This window comes from Rhipicephalus microplus, chromosome 5 (genome assembly GCF_043290135.1).
Source record: "Rhipicephalus microplus isolate Deutch F79 chromosome 5, USDA_Rmic, whole genome shotgun sequence".
In the NCBI taxonomy this organism is placed as follows: domain Eukaryota; kingdom Metazoa; phylum Arthropoda; class Arachnida; order Ixodida; family Ixodidae; genus Rhipicephalus; species Rhipicephalus microplus.
Genome location: NC_134704.1, coordinates 35,554,928 through 35,575,327, shown reverse-complemented (window position 1 = coordinate 35,575,327; position 20,400 = coordinate 35,554,928). Strand labels below are relative to the sequence as shown.

General features: G+C 47.8%; 1 protein-coding gene across 1 annotated transcript in view; it reads right to left on the bottom strand.

The window, feature by feature from the left end:
• Positions 1–13,001: 13,001 nt before the first annotated feature.
• LOC119174723 (GRIP1-associated protein 1) overlaps positions 13,002–20,400 on the bottom strand; it is a 40,017-nt gene continuing 32,618 nt past the window's right edge. Inside the window, exons 20-22 of the mRNA XM_037425756.2 lie at positions 19,466–19,559; positions 16,341–16,504; positions 13,002–13,345 (exon numbers count right to left, since the gene is read on the bottom strand). Of these exons, the coding sequence (XP_037281653.2) occupies positions 13,274–13,345; positions 16,341–16,504; positions 19,466–19,559 (330 nt within the window). The 3' untranslated portion in view covers positions 13,002–13,273. The remainder of the gene's footprint in view (positions 13,346–16,340; positions 16,505–19,465; positions 19,560–20,400) is intronic.

The following is a 20,400-nucleotide window of genomic DNA, read 5'->3' as shown; positions in this document are numbered from 1 at the left end:
TTCGCCACGACCTCACCCGTATTGGATGGGAATTACATCGTCACGCCGATTCCTGATGTCCTACTGGCACGTGACGTCACCGTCCCTCACTGCATCGTAACTGTAGCCTCCAACCGGACCCGTCTACCCGTCATAAATTTCGGCTTCACAAAGCAAGTCCTCCCTGAAGGCATCCTAATTGCCACGTTGCGGTCCTTAGCCGATGATCACGTCACCACTTTCGCAGCCGACGCATGCCCCAATTTTCCTTGTCGCCCACTCGATGCCACATGCCTCGACATGTCAATACGTCCCATGATCGACCCTGACCTTCCCCCAGCGCAATCAGCCGCTCTCGCACGCCTCCTAACTTCCTACCGTGACATCTTCGACCTTGACGACCGCCCACTCGGCCAAACTTCTCTTGTAAAGCACCGCATCAACACCGGTGATGCTGCTCCCATTCACCGTCGACCGTATCGCGTGTCCGCGTCGGAGCGCCAGATTATTCAAGCTGAAGTGAATAAGATGTTAACTAAAGGCATTATTGAGCCCTCATCAAGCCCATGGGCGTCACCCGTCGTCCTGGTTAAAAAGAAGGACAACACATGGCGTTTTTGCATCGATTACCGGCATCTAAATCGAATCACCAAAAAGGACGTGTATCCTTTACCACGTATTGATGACGCCCTCGATTGTCTCCACGGCGCACGCTACTTTTCATCCATCGACCTTCGTTCTGGTTATTGGCAGATTGCCGTAGACGAGAAAGACCAAGAAAAGACCGCCTTCATCACTCCAGATGGCCTATACCAATTCAAGGTTATGCCCTTCGGTCTATGCAATGCCCCCGCCACGTTCGAACGTATGATGGACTCTCTGCTACACGGGTTCAAATGGTCAACATGCCTGTGTTACCTAGACGACGTCCTCGTATTTGCACCTACGTTTGAGACCCACCTTGAGCGTCTGTCGGCCATTCTCGACGTCTTCCGCAAAGCTGGCCTCCAGTTGAACTCCTCGAAGTGTCACTTCGGCCGCCGACAGATTACCGTGCTGGGCCACCTTGTCGATGCTTCTGGTGTGAGACCGGACCCTGAGAAAATTCGTGCCGTCACGAGTTTCCCAGTACCCCAATCCGCCAAAGATGTCCGGAGCTTTGTGGGACTTTGCTCCTACTTTAGGCGGTTCGTGAAAGATTTTGCGGCAATCGCCCAACCACTTACCGATCTTTTGAAGAAAGGCGTTCCATTTTCGTGGGGGTCCACTCAAGCTGCCGCCTTCTCTCACCTCATAACACTTTTGACGACGCCCCCTATCCTCGCCCACTTTGACCCATCTGCCCGAACTGAGGTCCGAACTGATGCCAGTGGTCACGGTATCGGAGCCGTTCTCGCCCAATGCCAACAGGGACACGACCGCGTTATCGCGTATGCTAGCCGCCTCCTTACACCTGCAGAGCGTAACTATTCGATCACAGAGCGAGAATGCCTTGCTCTTGTCTGGGCGGTCTCAAAATTCCGTCCATATTTATATGGCACTCACTTTTCCGTCGTCACCGACCACCACGCGCTCTGCTGGCTTTCATCCTTAAGAGATCCTACAGGTCGACTTGGTCGCTGGGCTCTGCGACTGCAAGAATACACCTTTTCTGTGATATACAAGTCTGGACGCCTGCACCAGGACGCCGATTGCCTTTCTCGCTATCCAGTTGACCCATCGGCCACCATACCTGACAACGACGCCTGCGTGTGCTCCGTTTCTCAACTGAACCACATAGCCGACGAGCAACGCCGTGATGCAACCCTACGAGCTATCATTGAGCGCCTCGACTCCTCCCCATCGAACCGATCCTATCGCTCGTTCGTACTCCAGAATGGCACATTATACCGGCATAACTTCCATCCAGACGGCCCATCTCTGCTGCTTGCCATACCCAAACACCTCCGCTTGGCTGTACTCCACGAACTTCATGACGTTCCTACTGCCGGTCACCTGGGTGTGTCCCGCACATACGACCGGATTCGCCGTCGCTTCTATTGGCCAGGTCTGGCACGGTCCGTCAGAAGATACGTCGCGGCGTGTGAGGAATGTCAGCGCCGCAAAACACCATCGACGCTTCCGGCTGGGCGCCTTCAACCACTCGATATTTCTACTGAACCTTTCTTTCGCGTCGGCTTGGACTTACTCGGCCCTTTTCCTCTGTCTTCTGCTGGCAACAGGTGGATAGCTGTGGCCACAGACTACGCCACACGCTACGCAATCACACGCGCCCTTCCAACAAGTTGCGCCACTGACGTCGCCGATTTTCTTCTACACGACGTGATCTTGCAACATGGTGCTCCACGCCAGCTGCTCACGGACCGAGGCCGCACATTTCTATCGAAAGTCATAGCGGACATCCTACGCTCTTGTGCAACACGCCACAAGCTCACTACGTCGTACCATCCGCAAACAAATGGCCTCACAGAACGCCTGAACCGAACCCTAACTGACATGCTTGCAAAGTACGTTTCCTCAGATCACTCTGACTGGGACATCGCTTTACCATACGTGACATTTGCCTACAATTCTTCGCGCCACGACACGGCTGGTTACTCCCCTTTTTTCTTGCTGTTCGGCCGCGAACCCACATTACCCCTCGATACGACGATTCCGTTACCAGCAGCTCCAACTTCACAATATGCTCTGGACGCCATCAGCCGGGCCGCCCACGCACGCGAAACCGCTCGTGCTCGCCTTCTGACCTCCCAAGCAAACCAACGGCGTCGGTACGACCAACGACACCGCGATGTGCACTTTTCGCCCGGTTCGTTGGTTCTGCTGTGGTCTCCGACCAGGCACGTTGGCCTGTCTGACAAGCTGCTCTCTCGGTACACAGGGCCCTACAGAGTGCTTCGTGAGGTGACTCCCGTCACTTATGAAATCACTCCTGCTGCCTCGCCGTCTTCATCCACCCCTAGGGCCAGCGACATCGTACACGTCGCACGCCTGAAGCAGTACCACTCGCCCAATGATCTTGACATCTAGATGCGCCGAGACGGCGCCTTTGCCGACGGGGGTTATGCTACCTGTAGGCTGCCACAAACCATAGTGCGAATGCGCGTGTGCGCCCGACGAAGAAGATGAGGCTCGCTGGCTGCTCGAGCTCGGAGCCAGACTGGCCAGTGCTGCAACCGCTCTTGCAAATATATTTTTCGAATATATTCGCAATACTTTGTCTCGTTACTCACGTAACAATATAACTAGTTTTTATTCCCCGCCGTCGCTCCATAGAAGCATATTTATTTGCGACCTCTGTGTAACAAGGTAACAGTGGGAGACAACAGTGATACAACAAATTTTCCCCGCGGACAATCGAGAAGTTTCGCCCCGCATTGGCATTTTGGTACGAGCATGCATCTTGAAGCGGCGGCGGCGGGCACAGATGCCTGTGCGCGCGCGCTTGTCCTTCAGTGGGTAGAATCGGTGTTTTCGACTTTGACCAGGGAACAATTGAGTTTAGCTGCCGGGCGCACGAACATCCCCTTTGCTCGCTGGACAGGCGCCGTTTGCGAAAAGAGTGCGCTTATCGAACACACCGAAAAGCTGGGCCGCTTGTTCGCACTCATATCTGTACCTGTGATTACGCTTCGTGCCTTGTTTTTGTTTAAACAGCGCTTTAAGTGTCGAGCCGTAAACGTTGTTGGTTCCATCTCGTCCTTTGTGTGTTGTTTTCTTGCGTCATTTGTGCGTGAGCAGCGCGCTGCACATTTGAATGCACTTGCCGTTCTCAGGAGGAGGAGAAAAACTTTATTCAACAGAGGAGTTTGGAGCACGCAGGCTCCCGGGCCCCCGCACGACCCCTTTGCGCTCAAGCGTTCATTTGGTGGTGGTCCATGACGCTGGCAGCCCGGTCGGCCGCCATGGTCTGCTCAACCGGGTCCTCTGAGCGCAGTAGGGTCTCCCAATCCTTCCAAGTCTTTAGGTGCTCTAGGGCCCGCGGGGGAGGATCCGCCGGGCAGTGAGAAAGGATGTGTATAGCAGAAGCATGAGGTTCAGGGCAAAGGGTACAGGCTGAGGTGAGGAAAAGGGGGTGATAGTGCGATAGAATGAGAGGAGAGGGAAGAGTGTGAGTTTGTAGCTGGCGCCAGAGGGTTGCCTGTCGGTTGCTCAGGGACTTTTGCGGTGGGGGATATAGCTGACGTGCTGCCCTATAGGCCTGAGTCAGCTCGTTGAAAGTGTGCGCGCGGTCCTTCGTGAATCCCAGATCGGAGGCCGCGGGAGCCCGGTTTAAAGAACCTCGGGCTAAGAGGTTGGCGGCCTCGTTTCCAGGATTCCCGCAGTGCGCGGGCACCCAAATCAACTCCACTTGACGGGGCGGGGTTGCAGCGGGCGAATCCAGTATGCAAAAAGCAGGGACGTGAACTCGGCCTCGTGCAAAATTTAAGATTGCGGTTTTGGAATCTGATAAGACGTACCGTGCTTCTGTGTTTACGATTGCTAAGGCAATGGCAGCTTCCTCTGCAGCTTCGGGGGACGTGTCTGGAGGGAGTGTGTGTGTACCTATGGGAGAGAGATTGTGATCCACCACGGCAGCGACCGCTTCATCACCCACACAGGCTGCGTCTACCCATACGGCGTCTGGTTCGGCGCCGTAACATAGGTGTAGAGTTTTAGCGCGAGCTCTGCGACGTTTATCGTGGTGGTCGGGGTGCATGTTACGGGGAAGTGGTGTAATGAGGAGTTCGCGGTGCAGGGGTCTTGGTATGGGGAGTAATGTGGGATCATTGGCAGGTATCTGGATTCCAAGAGAATGTAGAATATGCCGACCAGTGTCGGTTTGTGTGAGACGAAGGTATTGTGCTTGGCGGTGCGCGTCTATAAGTTCCCCGATAGTGTTGTGAAGGCCTAACTTGAGAAGTCGATCGGTAGGTGTACTTATGGGAAGGTGGAGGGCTACTTTGTATGCCCGACGGATGAGGGCGTCCAATGTTTCAGTGTCGCGGCGAGAGAGTTGGAGGTAGGGGGTGCAGTAGAGCACACGGCTGAGTACAAAGGCATGAATAAGGCGACATAGGTCGCCCTCCTTCATGCCTCGGTAACGGCCTGAGACCCGGCGGATGAGGTGCGAGATCGCCCCTGCAACCTGCTTGAGTCTCCGGATTGTGTTTGTGTTCTTCCCATCACTCTGGATATGCATGCCCAGTATCCGGAGGGTGTCGACCTCTGGTACCGATCTGCCATCCAGTTCGATGACGATGGGTGGGGAGGGGGAGTTGCGGCTTTTGGGGCGGATGCAGAGCAGTCCGGACTTCTCTGGAGAACAGGTTAGTCCTACGCTAACTGCATAATTTTGCGTTAGGTTGGCGGCTGTTTGGATGGTGTCCTGTATGTCACCGTCACTGCCATGGGTAGACCAGAGCGTGATGTCGTCTGCGTATAGGGTATGTTTCAGATGAGGAACAGTTGCCAATTGTCGAGCTAGGGGGATGAGGGTGATATTAAACAAGAAAGGTGAGAGGACGGACCCTTGAGGGGTGCCGACACTCTTTAGTGTGTATGTTGGGTGGGTGAGCGGGCCGAACTGAAGTTCGGCCGTGCGTGCTGTGAGAAAGGCCTGAATGTAAGTGTACGTACGTGTACCCACGTTCAGTGGAGAAAGTGCTGTCAGGATCGCATGATGCTCAACGCGATCAAAGGCTTTGGATAAGTCCAGAGCCAGCACTGCCTTTGTGTGGCCCGGAATGAGCGGGTCGAAGATGTCGTGAGTGATTTGTAGCATGGCATCTTGAGTGGACAAATGGGGGCGAAAGCCAACCATGCTGTGAGGGTATAAGTCACGGTCTGTCATATGCTGTGAAAGCCTCGCCAGTACAACATGTTCGAAAAGCTTGCCCAAACACGAAGTTAATGAGATTGGGCGAAGGTTTTGGAGTGTAAGTGGTTTGTTGGGCTTCGGTATGAACATTACTTTCGCGTGACGCCAGGACTGGGGAAGCGTTCCTTCCTTCCAACACTGGTTGAAGTACTCCGTGATGCGAGTGATCGATTTGTCATCCAGGTTGCGGAGTGTTGTGTTGGTAATCAAGTCGGCTCCGGGTGCGGATTTAGTGCGGAGAGTCAACAGCGCGGCTCTGACCTCCGCCTCGGTTATATCTGTGTCGAGTTCGGCATTCGGTTGTCCTGTGTATGAGGGAAGAGAAGTTGGTATGCCGGGCGATGTGTAGGTGTCGCGGAGTGTATCCAAAAGATCATTGGGGTTGTCCATGTGTGCGTGTATAAGCCGGGTGACGTGGTGCTGGGTAGTGGTTTTCGTGTGCGATGGGTCGAGGAGGTGTCGGAGGAGATGCCACGCCCTTTTGGTGGTCAGTCTGCCAGCAATGTCGTCGCATACCTGCCCCCAATTGGAGCGGCACAGCTCCTCCGAATGTATTTGGATTTGGGATTGTAGAGTGGCTAAGCGTTTCTTTAGCGTCCTGTTATGTTTACCCCGTTTCCACCGCTCTAGAAGGCTGTGGTAGGCATCCCATAGGTGAGCGAGTCGGTTGTCTAGTGTTGGAGTGTCTGTGGTGGTTTCAATTAGTTGCGTGTGATGTTGAATGTCAGTCTGAAGAGATTCCACCCAGTCGTTGATGTCGGTTATGGGATTGTCTGCGCGGGTGGTACGCGCAGCACGCAGAGCGTCCCACTTAATGAGTTTGTGTGTCATGTATGTGTGCCGGGGCGGTTTGAACGGGACAGTGACTTGTATAATGTAGTGATCACTGCCCAGTGTGTGCTGTGTTCTCGTCCATGTGACAGTACGGAGGGAGCGGCTAAGCACCAGATCCGGACTAGTGTCCATACTGACACTGTTGCCTATGCGTGTAGGTGTCTGAAAGTTGTTGTGGACGGAGAGTTGGAGGTTCTGCATGAGCAGCCAAAGCCTGCGACCTCTATGTGTAGTTGTTTTGTATCCCCAGTCAGTATGTTGACTGTTGAGATCGCCGCCGATTAGCAAGGGATGTTTCCCCGCCAGTCGATGCAGCTCCCGGAAGAGGGAGTCCAGCGAGGCCATCGGTTCGGATGGGGGGTGGTAAATGTTGGCAATAAATATGGAGGGGATGGTATGTGTGTGGTGGATAATTTCTGTTATTACACAGGGTGTGTCTGATGTGATGTAATGTGTCTTGTATGTGAGAGCGCGGTGCACAAGGGTAGACGCTCTGGGTGCGTTTGTGGTGTCAGAGTGTGTGGAGCTGTAACTAGGAAGTGTGGCCTGTGTGGCGGTATCTTGGAGAAGAAGGACTTGGGGCGTTGGGGAGAGAGTAGGAAGTAGAAGCTGCAGGGGCGCGCGCTTGCCCCGAAAGCCACGGCAGTTCCATGTTATGATATGAATGGAATTATTATTGGCCCGCACTGCCATAATGGAGCGTAGGGGGATGTATGAGCGGTGTTAGACTCTCGTTAATAGAGGTGTGGGGATCCGTAGCGGCACGTTGTTCTGTGAGGGGAAAGGGGGTGGCAAGCGGAGGGAGCTGTGTGAGGCGTGTCTCTAGAAGGCAAACCATCCTCTGGAGAATAGTTTCCATGCATTGTTCTATCCGTGCCTCTAATTTTGTAGTTATGTCACTGATAAGGGCGTTGAATTTACTTTCGATGCGACTTTCAAGTTCCTGGAGCTTCATGTCGAATTGGTCGGACAGATTTTTCAGCTTCGCGCTGATATCGATCGGTCCGGAGGTGGGGGTTGGGGGATCAGTGCGTTGTTTTTTGGAGGGTGGAGGATGGGGAGGGATGTTAGCATGCGTTTGAGTAGTGGGTGGTGAAGGTATGAGAGAAGGGGTGGTAGGGGTTAGTGAGCGCTGTGTTATAGCTTTAAGGCGGCTTACCTCCTCCCGCAGGGCCCGGAGCTCAGCATCGTTGTTGTGGTTCGAAGTCTGCTGGACGGGGGCTGGCGGCGATTTTTGTGCTCGATCGGCCCAGGTGAGGTCCTGCTTAGGTTTGAGGCTCCGGTCACGGGAGGCGGAGCGCGATGCATTGCGTGATGGCTTCTGAGGGGCTGGTTGTTTCTTCTCCTGGGATCTGGACTGGTGTCCGGCCGCTAGTTGGGTCGTGTGTGGCGGCCGGCGGGCGTAGCGGTACTTGCATTCAACGTTCCCGGTGTGGTGCCCGTCCCCGCAGACGATGCATTTCGGTGGGCAGGTTGGAGGCTCAGTTGGAACATGCTGATCGCCACAATTATGACATCTTCCGCTTGCTGGGGCCGGACAAACGTCTTGGCGGTGCCCGATGCGGCGGCAGTTGTAGCACGCTTCCACTTTCGGTCGATAGGGGAAACATGTGTGGATGCCCGCCCAAAAGCGGATAGCTTTGGGCAGAGGGCCGGTGGCCAGGGTGATGAGGAGGGATCGCTTTTTCCCAAATGGTCGAGCATCAATTATTGGGAGGTCCGGGTTGTAGGGGAGAAGTCCCTCCAAAATTTCTCTGTGTGGCTCATCATTGTAGGCCATGTGAATAATGCACCGCACGGCATCGTCGGGAGGAGCGAGGTAGGCGGTGACATCTGTGCGGCTAGCGCCGAGAGAGATGGAAGTGAGCTCGGCATAAGCCCGCGCCCGAGCCTCCACAGGGGTGCTGAGTGTGAAGGTGTTGTTGGTCGGATGTAGCCGCAACTGGTCTTGGGCGAGGGCTTCCTGCAGGGAAACTGCTGTCGTAGAGGAGATCGCTGTTAGAAGCGTGCGAGGGGTCTGCTTGGTTACGTCCAAACCGCCGCGGGGTCGGACAACGACCTTGAAGTCTCCCCTCGGGAGTTGCGGGAGAGGCGCGCGTCGTAAATGGCGAGGAGGAGCTGGTGGAGGAGACGGCCTTGAAGGCGTCGGGGTCCCATCTTGCGATTCTCCAACGGTTCGGCGGCCGTCGCTGCCACTGATTTCCAATTGGCCGATCAAGCTTGCTGGGCGTTGGAGACAGTTGTCAGCCGTCGCAGGGCGGTATTTCTTTCGGAGACGTAGGACGGTCTCCCATTCCCCATTTCCGAGTTCGGTTGCGTCGATATCAGTGCCATCTACGTGGTATTCCATGGCTAGGCGAGCGGTGACCACACGGAGGCGAGGCCTGGCGTAGGCCTAGCTCCGACGGGCACACAAGAAAACAGCACGGATCGTGGTACCGATCCGTTCTCAGCGTTACATTCCAAGAATTGTTGTATCACATTCATTGCTTCGCCCTAGCGGCGAAACTCCGACTTTCTTTCATTTCGGACAACCGTGTCTTCACCGCCGAGGGGACGTCAGACTAGGCGCCGACGGAAACTCTCCGAGACCACGTTGACGACGGATCTTCGGAGGTCTTCGTCATCACGCGCTTCCGTCTCGCGCCGCGCCGCGAGTTCGCAGGCTGGTAGCTTTCGCGATTTGCCCATTAGTTTTGGCAACAACACGACGACGCGTTCAGCGCAATGCAACGAACGCGATAGCAAAAAAAAAAAAGTTGTAATGCTATGAGAAGTAAGGCTGTCAGCTAACTCTTTTGGATCCGATATCACGCAACTCCTACAAAACGCTGGTGTGAGCAAATGGTGTGAGCTCCAGGGAGAAGTGCTCTTTTCACACAGTCCCTTCGCGTTGAAACCGCACTGATACTCGCAGAGATGGCAAGCGCGCCAGCGATCGCGACCGTCCTTAAAATCGTTCGTTATTGCTGCTCGAGAGATTCCCCTCACCGTGTTGTTTCATGCTCGTTCAAGACGGGTGGTTTACTTTCTGTATGAACATTCGACGGTAGTTTTAACACGCGGGAGATGTTATGCAATTTCCAGGCGATAGGGATGGGCCGACTAATTTGATCTCTGCTTCAGCAGCACTCGCCGCTCGTGAAAGTTAGGATGCGCGAGGGCATGTTATCAATTTGCACTTGTTACAGAACATGGCGGCGACGGCAAAACCCCACCTAGAGTGTCCATATAATTGCTTTCGCGATATTAATGCAGTTTTTTACTGTAAAATAAGTGTTTTGCGTTAGCTCTGCATTCAGTCCCCCTTTTGTTTAATTTGCGCTTTTATTCTCAGAATTTTCGTACCGAACCTGCATATAACAAAATCTTCTTCATAACAAATTTTTCCAGTAATTCATCAATTTCGTTATACCCAGCTTTAGCTGTACTCCATTCAGAAGTACAACTATTCCTACAACAATTTCCAGGCCTGCACAGAACATACAGCACAGTCACTGAAAAAGCGGGAAGAGCATCCTTTCTAATGCCCGTTTTAAACTCTCTTCAGCCAACTAATACAGATACCTGCACCTGGCAGGTGTCCACTACATAACAAAGCAATTTTTGGCCTATAGAGAAGCACCCACTATGCCTTTACTCATCATGCTGCGGAGATGACTGGGGCCCACCAAGATGCAATAGTTAAAACCGCGACTCATGTGGATGCACGAGCGGGGCAATTTTACATCGCATTCCCAGGATGAGTGGCACATCTAAAGTGCAGCTTGAAAACACAAATCCTGACAAGGCACTTGTTAGGCTATGTCAGTAACCCTGTATATGGCTTAAGACGAAGAGACAGGAAAGCTTTAACCAATAAATAAAATAGTAAATTATAAATAACAAACTTACCTCATAAGATAATGGAAAAATATATCAAATCTGGTCCCTCACAGCTTATGTTTCACACAGTAAACTTGCTTCGAATACTCTAAATATGATGCTACCTTCACTAGCAAGAGTATTTCCTGCAACTTGGAAAAGTTGTGAGGAGGACAAACCATGCAAAGTATCTGTTGACTATGCTGCAATCACTTTTATATCAACATGATCAGCTATTTGCAACAAAGGCTCAGAAACACACCTTTACAGAAACATGATGCACAATCTTTGAAATAGGTTAGTTTATTTTTCTCATTGTACATAATCTACGCGTACAGACTGAACACTCTAGACAACTGTGACCAGCACCAAAAAATTTTGCAAAAGGCTGGAGCACAGCCACATATTTACAGACTGAAAAGCTATGGCTGTTGCACTTGCAAGGCAGTGTACACATATACATACAGCTACCCCCAGACGACAAGCGCACCAAATATTGCACAAAATATGATCGCTAAAAGGTTTCGACATTTCAGATACCTGTGCAAAAGACTCATATGTACAAAATACAGCAGCTTTCCAAAATGAGATAGCAACAAGCATGAAAAGAGAGGAGAGACTTGCTGTACAAAAAGTGCATGAGAAGAAACGGAGTGCCAGAGGCATGCTCAGGGTACTGATTACAGATATGACTATATGAAACTCAATTAGACTCACCTCACAAGGAATTAGAATCCTTGTTGCCATGCCGCATTAGAACCAAGAGCTTAAGGTTGAATATAGGTATAAAAACTTTCCAGAAACACAGCTTTTCGATGCAGCCAGAACGGAATGAACCTTCAAAGGCACTATGGGAGCTATAACACAAAAGCAACAACCATGTGCAATGGCAAGTCCAACATGCCGCTAAACATACTGTCCAAGAATGGTTCCAATAGCAGAGTTTTTGCATGTCTTCATATCTTTCTAATTCATCAGCCATCAAGCAAAAAAATGAATCTACAAAAACACAAACAATTACTTGCAATAGTGCAAGTTTTACGTTTCTGCATAATAAAATTCTCTCCCATTTCTCAATCTACTCGAAGCGATGTACATTTGAACCTAAACACTATGCCAGGCGGAAATATAAAAGCAAACGAAAGATGTCTTTTGCAATAACAGTGTGTAATAAACATTTGTTTGTAGGAGTCATTATATATAATAATGGCATCAAACGCTACTTCATTACGACATGGTTTGACTGTTTCTGATTCCAAGACCATGGATAATCAAATATGTAAAGAATTAAATAGCTAAACCTTCATCTCCTGAAACAATACTCATTTAATGGCTTGTACTTGTACTGCTATAACAAAGCATTTGTACTGCTATAACAAAGCAACACCTCATTGGGCTCTCATGCCATAAACTGAAGCATACTATGTGCATAGCCCATTCCAAGCAAAAGATTAGGCATCGACACAGAAATGTGAGAAAAGCGGTTACAATGGCGAGACCATGATAGCTATTCATATGGAAGACAATGCACCAAATTTAACACTACCAGGGCACAACATATGCCAGGTGTGCAATGGCGCAAGGTATCTTCGTGCAGAAAGCCAGACACACTCTCATACCATCAAAAGCAAGTACTATCGGACTGTGCAATGTAACTCGGGAAATTGCACAAAAACTGCCCTGTGCTACGACACCCGCATTATAGTTGCAAAATCTTCTACACCAAAGAATGACTAAATGTATCCTTTGTTGCAACACCCAACAAGTATTCTTTTTTGCATTTAAGATCCAAATCAGAGAAAACACATGAATCTAAATACCACAATCTCACCGGTACAAGGTAAAAAGAATGTATCGTGTTGTTCTCTGATAAATTTCCTCAGCAGGATCCTAGCAAGAGATACTTTTTACGATAAACAGAAACACAATCAGCTATAAAAGTCTAGTGGGCACGCAATTTTGTAAAAATGCTGCATTCCCATGTAGCCTTTTCTGAGTTCATTTTCAACCTGTAGTAGCTTTTGAAATGTACACTGCTATCCAATAAATCATAAAAACAAAGCTGCAGTATGTCAGCGTTTGTGGGGTCATGACTTTTCTATTGTCCCATGTTTGCATGCCCCATCTTTCTTGAACACCGATAAATCGGTCCGTGTAGCCTTTTCAAGCTCAGTGTTTCAGTCAATGGTGGATTTCGATATGGACACTGCTATCCAATAGATCAGTTCGCATAGCCTCTTTGATGTTTGAATATGTAGTGGCTTTCGAAATGTACCCCCATATTCAATAAATCGGAAATGGTACACTGTAGCAAACCATACATTTATGCTTGTCATGAAGTCTGTGTCCCATGAACATTTGTAGGTTACTGCGTACAACATTTATATCATGTAAGCTTCTAGGTGCCCAGAAAAGAAACGTACTAGAGACTGTATACAGGCCCCCTATTTTCAATTTAAAAACACACACAAACCACACTGCCACCAAAAGAGGGGCGGCTCTGAAACACGCAGTATACTGTTGTCGTCAACTGCACATGCTACGTCGAGTCATTGCCAGAGCACTTTCCCCGATTTTGCCAACAGTGTTCAAACTTCTTCACCCTAACAAAAAAAAAAAGTTCTATAGTAACAAGAGCTGACAAGTTTACAAAGCCTATTTACAAAAAACATTCACACTATGTATACGATTACTGTTTTGATTATGGCCTGTCAAAACAGAGGCGTGAAAAGCAGTTCAGAGAGCAGGCCCCGAGAGGTCGCCAGCTTGCCTCAGTTTGTGCAACTCTTGAGAAATCACCTCCAAGTCCTGCGATAGAGACAGAGTATGAAACAACCATATTTCGTGAAACGCGCTTGCATCAAAGGCCCCAGTAGTATTACCTAAGCAAGCACACTGGGCCAAGATGATTAGGTTTCGCTGACACTTTCGTCGCTTTCGTATACATGACTGAAAATTATAATTTTGGATGTCTCTCTGGCTACATTTTCAGTATTTGAAGTCTTTGAATTATATAAAACAAATGAAACACGCATTTTCCAGCCCATACCACGTCTCAAAGGGTGGTTTCCCGGCAGTGCGGCTCAAGCAACCCCTAATACAGAATCAACAGGTACATAGGGTAACACTCAGGAGCTGCTACACAAATTCAAGGGGCCCTGCAACACTTTTTCAATGTAGTCAGAAAACGCTGCCAATCGGTCATTTATGCTTTCGAGAACACGTGAACCAAAGATTTTAGTGTAGCACATGGCCCGAAATTTACAATTCATTTGCAAAGTCAGCTAGAAATTATTCCAAATGACGCCATGTATCTAAATGAACACGCCTTATACCCAAATTCACATTCACTGGCTGAATAGGGCATCGTGAGCTACATAGTTACTAACGCCACTGTGGCACGCCACTATGCGCCTGCCCGCACACTCGCAATCTCACTGAAAGTAAGCGAAATGCAAGTTCTTTCGTCCATGCCATCCCTCCCTGCTTAACTTCGAGAGCACTCGTCGAGACGAGAGAAGAGAGAAAACATTTACAGCATGTGACAAATCTTGCAACTCCCTCGTACTAGACGGACTCCAAAAATTTCTGGAGTGGTCAATTCGTGAGGTAATAGACTCCTTTAACCCATATACCATATTTACTCGCATAATTTGCGCCCTTTCTTTTGGACAATTTGGGGCCCTGAGATGGGGGGGTGCAAATTACACGATGATATCGCGAGCGCATACGAAATATTGTGTCACAGCCCAATGCGTGCAGTAAATACATTTAGAAAAAAATAAAATGAATTGCACCCCTAAACGAAGTGTTGTTGTTAATTTTCGAAGAAATAGCACGTGCTTTAACCAGTCATATTTGGTCACGTGCGGTCAAGAAAGAATAAGAGATCGCGAAGTCCGATTGGGAATTATCATCGCGGCCGTTGCCACTGCCCTCCCGTAGTGCATCGTCCTCGGTTCCATTCGAACGCCCTATTTTCTTGAAGCTCTTTCGACAATGCTGGGAAAAACTAGGTCCCACAACACGGCGATACCTACTAAGCATCCGCACATAATTGAAAAGGCCTCCTTCAACGACAGCAAACTTGCATTAGCAAGTGTGCACTCTTTTGCTTTGTCGCATACCGATTGCTCTGGTTATCACGATGAAGTACGTCCCCTTGAAATGCTTTGCGGTGACACTCTTCTCATTTTCTTCAGCAAAGTTTACAACAGCGAGTTTCAGTTTCGCCGTATACATATATCATTACTGTAGCACATCGCAAGGGAACTGACAAAACGCGTCAGCCGGATGGCGAAACAACTTCCGAAATCGACCAAGCATGCGTTGCAGCGTGGATGCAGAGAACGAGGGTAACAGTTGGCGCAACAGGCCTTCGCTCACCTCCGTCAGAAAGTCGTCTGCTAAAAACCTTTATTATCAAGGTGGCAGAGATTGGGAGACATGGGGAGGCAGACGCTCGAGGAGTTCCCGCGATCCATCAACAGGTTTGTGTTCAGGTGTGGTATTCTAGGAACCGTAGTTCAGGGGAAGTCCTCCGTAAAAGGGATTTCGCACTCGCAGCTTGTTTGTTGAGCAGCACTGACTCGACTGAAGCATCTAAAGGGTTCCAAAGGTGCGCGCACCAGCGAGCTGGCTCTGGCGGGTCGGGGAGCGCGAAATATGCGAGTAAATATTTTTTTTTTTTTTCGTAAAGCTGGCAAAATATTAGGGGTGCACAAATTATGCGAGGGTTCAAATTATGCGCGTAAATACGGTGTGCCCAAATTTAGGAAAATCAACAAAACTAATGACTGCTTCTACAACCTCAGAAAACAAAATAAGGCTTTTATTTAAAAAAAACTTTTTCGAACAATGGTTTTGGAGCCGTCCTATATGTAGGACACCAATGTTTGACACACCATGAACAAAAAAACATTAGCGCCTATCACTGTCATACGAAAGTTGCTGCACATCCAATAACTGATGAACAGTCGACAAAAATATCAGTAGCATCGCGAACAATTTGACTCTATATTACTTATATATATATTTTTTCACTGTATGGCGCCCGGCTACACGCACGCGAATTAGCCATTTTGTTAGCCACTGCAAGCACGTGGCTATTTGTAGTCCAGCGATCAGCTAGACCTGCATGTGACAAGGACAGGGCATCATAAACACACTTCAGGGGCTGCTACCATTTTTACACAAAAAACATTCGAGTTACATTGAAAAGTTTCAACATCCTACGTGTAGGACACTAGGCATAAATGGGTTAATGAAGCCATTCAGTTGTTGCTCGGAAAGTACTGCAGGGTCTCTTTCAAGCAGGTTTCTCTGGATTTCATATGGCTGCACAGCACTCCCAGGCATTCGCATAGCAGATGGAAGTCCAAGCACATGGGGGTGTCAGTGCTATGCAACCCACATTGTTGCATAGTTGCTGCAAGTGGTTGCGCTCCTAGATTCTATACAGTAGACTCTGTTAAATGAAACCTAAAGCGAGCAAGAAAATATCTTCCATTAAACGGTAAACGGGAGCTCCCTTTACTGAGAGATGTCTAGTGTTTCAGTATTCAGGGAGGAGACCAATCGTACTAGAGTGGTTGTTCGGTCTACGCAACAATTCTGTTCCGCTTGCTAAGAGTCTATCCTAGCCTCATAGCACTCACAAGCGTGCAAAATCAGAGTTGTCATTGAAGCAGCAGGAACCTGTAAACTGCAGTTTATGGGAAGGGAAGAACTGCATGAATTAATGCAGTGATCCATTTTATTACACCAGTCCCGATACCAGTTTTGTGACACATTACGCACCCACCTTTTGCAAGTGCATGTTTTTGGTGAGCGTCTCCTCAAGCATTCGCTGCATCCGTCGGTTGATTTCCTTGAGGTTCTCATCTCCTTTGTCCTTGATAAAGTCCACTAGTCGCTTTACGGTCAGCTTCTCGGTGGAGGAAGGGTGGTGGGTGCCCGAGCATGGCTCTGCAACAATGGGCACAAAGAGAAACATGATTTAATTATGAAATTAAAAGGAGTGCTGACGAGATATTTCTAGACTTGTGCGAATAGTGAATTTTGGGTTTGAGCAAATTAGAAGTGAACAGTGATTTTAGTCAAATAATTTTGAATGGAATTCAAATAGGAGACACCACAAATTATAAAAAAAAAAGGGCATATTTGTCATGACATAACTAACCTACACAATATATTTAAAAAATTGAAACAAGCCCTGTGCAAATTACACTCTTTTTTTATTGAAAGGAACTGGAAACAGGTTTACATAGTAGCAGAATTTGACTTTCGTTAGAATGTAAGTGATAACCTGTAAAACATGTTTCGTTGTAAAATTTACTATATTTATATCATGAGAGCCAGTGTAATAAGCTTTTAAACTTAAAAAAAAAATATGAATACATGTGAGGTTAGTGTGTTCGATTATCCTTGAAGTGGGGCTTTGCGACAGTGTGAATTCTTTTAGATGTGAAGCAGTTCTTTGACTAGCGTGTGTAACGCTGTCCCTCCGTAGACACCCACTGCGCATGCTCACGTCTCGTGCCAGCCGAGAAAGACATTCCAAAAACTGTCGCTACCTACCCTTCTCGCGCCTCGTATGCCCTATGAAGGCAAAGTCTGCTATTAAGAAACATACTGCTCGCACTGCACAACCATTCACTGGCCACCCCATATACGTATGTAGGCATTGGATTGCACGTTCGGAATTCACTCAAGGGCGCCATTACTTGGCTTTGATTTGATGAGTGCCAATCAACGTCACGACCAGTGTAAGCATTAGCGCCCACTGCTTCGCATCTACACATTATTCCCTTAAGCGAGAGATGGCAAAACTGTTTCCCATTTTTTTGGGGGGGGGGAGGGGGTATATGTATTCGTGGTTTGGCACTTTTTCACTACCGGGAAACCCCCTTTACAGTGGATCACATCCAAATTAATGGGGCCCTGCAACACTTTTTGAGCATGGTCAAAAAACGCTGCCGATCGGTAGTAGAGGCTCCCGACAACATGCAAGCCAAATATTATAGCGCAGCAAGCGGGCTGGAATTCACAATAATTTATGAAAGCCAGCTAAAAATTGCTTTTTTTTTTCTCGACAAATCACGCAATATACCCAAAAATCACACGTAGCAAGCCAATCTGTCAGCCATTGCCTGATTCGAACATGGCACGCTCGCTCATTACAGAGATCACCGCAGCAGGCTGCTACTCGTCCATGCGTGCGTGCAGGATCTCACTAAAAAAGTTGTGCATTCGAAGAAAAAAAAAAAAGTGCTTAAGTGCTCACGTGGCGTGCATGACCTTTTTCTATAGCCCTGCGACCCCTCCCTCCTTAGGTTCCAGGGCTTTCGTTGGGACGAGAGAAAAGATAACGCAATTGCAGCATGCGACAAACCTTTGTAACTCCACTCGCATTGGACGGATTCTTAAAACTTTTGTGGCATTAAATTTGTGAGGCAATAAGCTCTTCCAGTGAATTCATTCCATGGTTATTCAAAAAAGTGTTTCAGAGCCCCTTTCACATGCATTTAGATAAGTTTTTCCACAGCTTGGCACTCTTCTACTGCAGTGAAACCACCTTTACAAAACTTATATGCAGCTTAATATACGCTTTATTCGTTCCTTTCAAATACTTTAAAAATTTCTACAATATAAATTCTAACCAAGACAAATTCAGGTATAGTAATATTCATTCTAATATTTAAATAGTCTAAATATTTGAGGTTTTTTTTGTGTGTGTGAGTGTGCGTGTGTCAGTGAAACGAGTTTCTGCGATTGAACGGAATGGAATGAAGAAACTTTATTTGAATGAAATGAAAAACTGCGAATTAAACTACGGAACAAATACAAGCATGAAAACACCTGAGATAACTCAATGCAATAGCTTTCCAAAAGTGTCCACCTTGGTGGTACAGTGGCATACAATGCTCCGCTGCAGACTTGAAAATGCAAGTTTTGATCACAGCCATGGCAGTTGCATTTTAATGAAGGTAAAATGACATGCACTCAGAAATTATATTGCAGGTTAATAAAAATCATTTGGCCAATGTTTCAGAGCTTTCCACTGTGGTTGCATCGTTCACTTATGACTTTGGGATGTAACACTCCAGACATCGTTATTATTTTCTGCAGCAATTTTCAGCTCCGATTTCATCAAATTTTGAGCCTGGCTCCAGCGCTTGTTTATATCTAACTACATCATAACACCAACAACGTGCACATTTTCAGGACTATCCAAGAGATAGCAACACCTTACCGCATTCAACTAACTAGAAACAAGCCAACAAGAAACTCGAAGCACTCGTATAGAACGGACATATTACATGAGTGGTATATAGTCTCTTATCCACCTAGAGTAGGCGAAATAAAAATGCAGGCAGCCTATATACCTGCTTTAGATATCGCAGCTTTCCTGAAAATTGTCGTTGCAGTTGCAATGCCAGTCTTTGGAAAAAGCCCTGTGGTCGCACTACTGAAACTGAAGCCAAAAGTGGTGTTGCGCCACAGCTAGGCTACTTCTGTAGACATATGATAAAATATTCCCCAATTGAAGAGCAGGAATTGAGGACTAAGTAACAACATAACTTGGTTTCCAGCGTCTGCAGTTCGCATCATAGCGGCATAATTTTTACACAAACACCAGCTTTTGAAGCCATATTTAGTTCAACATAATGCGGTTATCATGGGCATGTGCTCATAGAAGTTACACTAAACAAAGCAATGTCATGTTTTATTCATTGAATACTGTATATATATTTTTAGACATAACTAACTAGAGTAAAAAGTAAAAAAGACAAGGTAAAAAAACAACAAGATGCAGTGATAATTGAATTACATGCAGTACTAATGTATATGCATGGCTACTTTTTCTCCACAGCTTTCACACTGAATAGCCACAGGACGTTGTCCCAGAATGTAGCTTGCCCTCACCATATTTGCTGTCCATGCAGTAGTACTGAATGATGGCTGTCTTGTTGACCAGGTCATCAGCCATGGAGGAATTGCTCACTTCGAGGTGGTTTATCTGGAAAAAAACAAACTATATATACTTAACCATCCAAGTGAACAGTGAAAAACAACATTTACGAAATAGTATTGACAAATATGATCATAGACAAAAACCTACTTCGGTGGCAAAAACCTTCCAGCAATCGTTTTATGCCAGTAGATGTCTTACATCCATAAAAAATGACCAATGATGGCATGCAATACAATGTTATGAGGTGCATGAGCCAACGGAGACGTGTCACTCGCATGTAGGCATTGTGCAAGAACGCTGTGCTGTGGCAGCAGCCCTGAAGGACGACAGAGCGTAGGCTACTACTAGATGGTAAGCTGCTAATAGATTGAGGCTGAAAGACCGCACAGTCAGCAAATCAATCTGAACAGACGGCCCCGATGCCTTCTCTTGAGATGGAGTGTGATAAGCCAAAAACGGACATTTTTGATTCGAGATAATATGCCTGGCCACTGCTGCTGTCTTCTAACAATACCAAGCGATACAGTGTACATACTGACATACAATGCTATTGTACTACTGCATTTTTCTTGACACAAACTGCTAGCTCTAATCTACACAGATGCTCTCTTCCCACTTTTTAACACTGTTTGACTTTTTTTTTTCCTTTTCACCACTTATTGTACTGTCCTTGCAAGTCTTCTTGAGAGTCCTTATTAAACTACACATTCCTGACCCACAAACTTCAGACAAAATGCATTTCAAAAGGTCGCCCAGAAGATTGCCCAGGTGAGTAAAAGTGTGAAGAAGAGTGCAACCGAGGAAGAGGTAGTACTTAGAAGAAGGCCGAAGGAAAAATTCCTAAGCGCACTACTACAGGCTTACATGGGGTTCCCGTCAGCTTTAT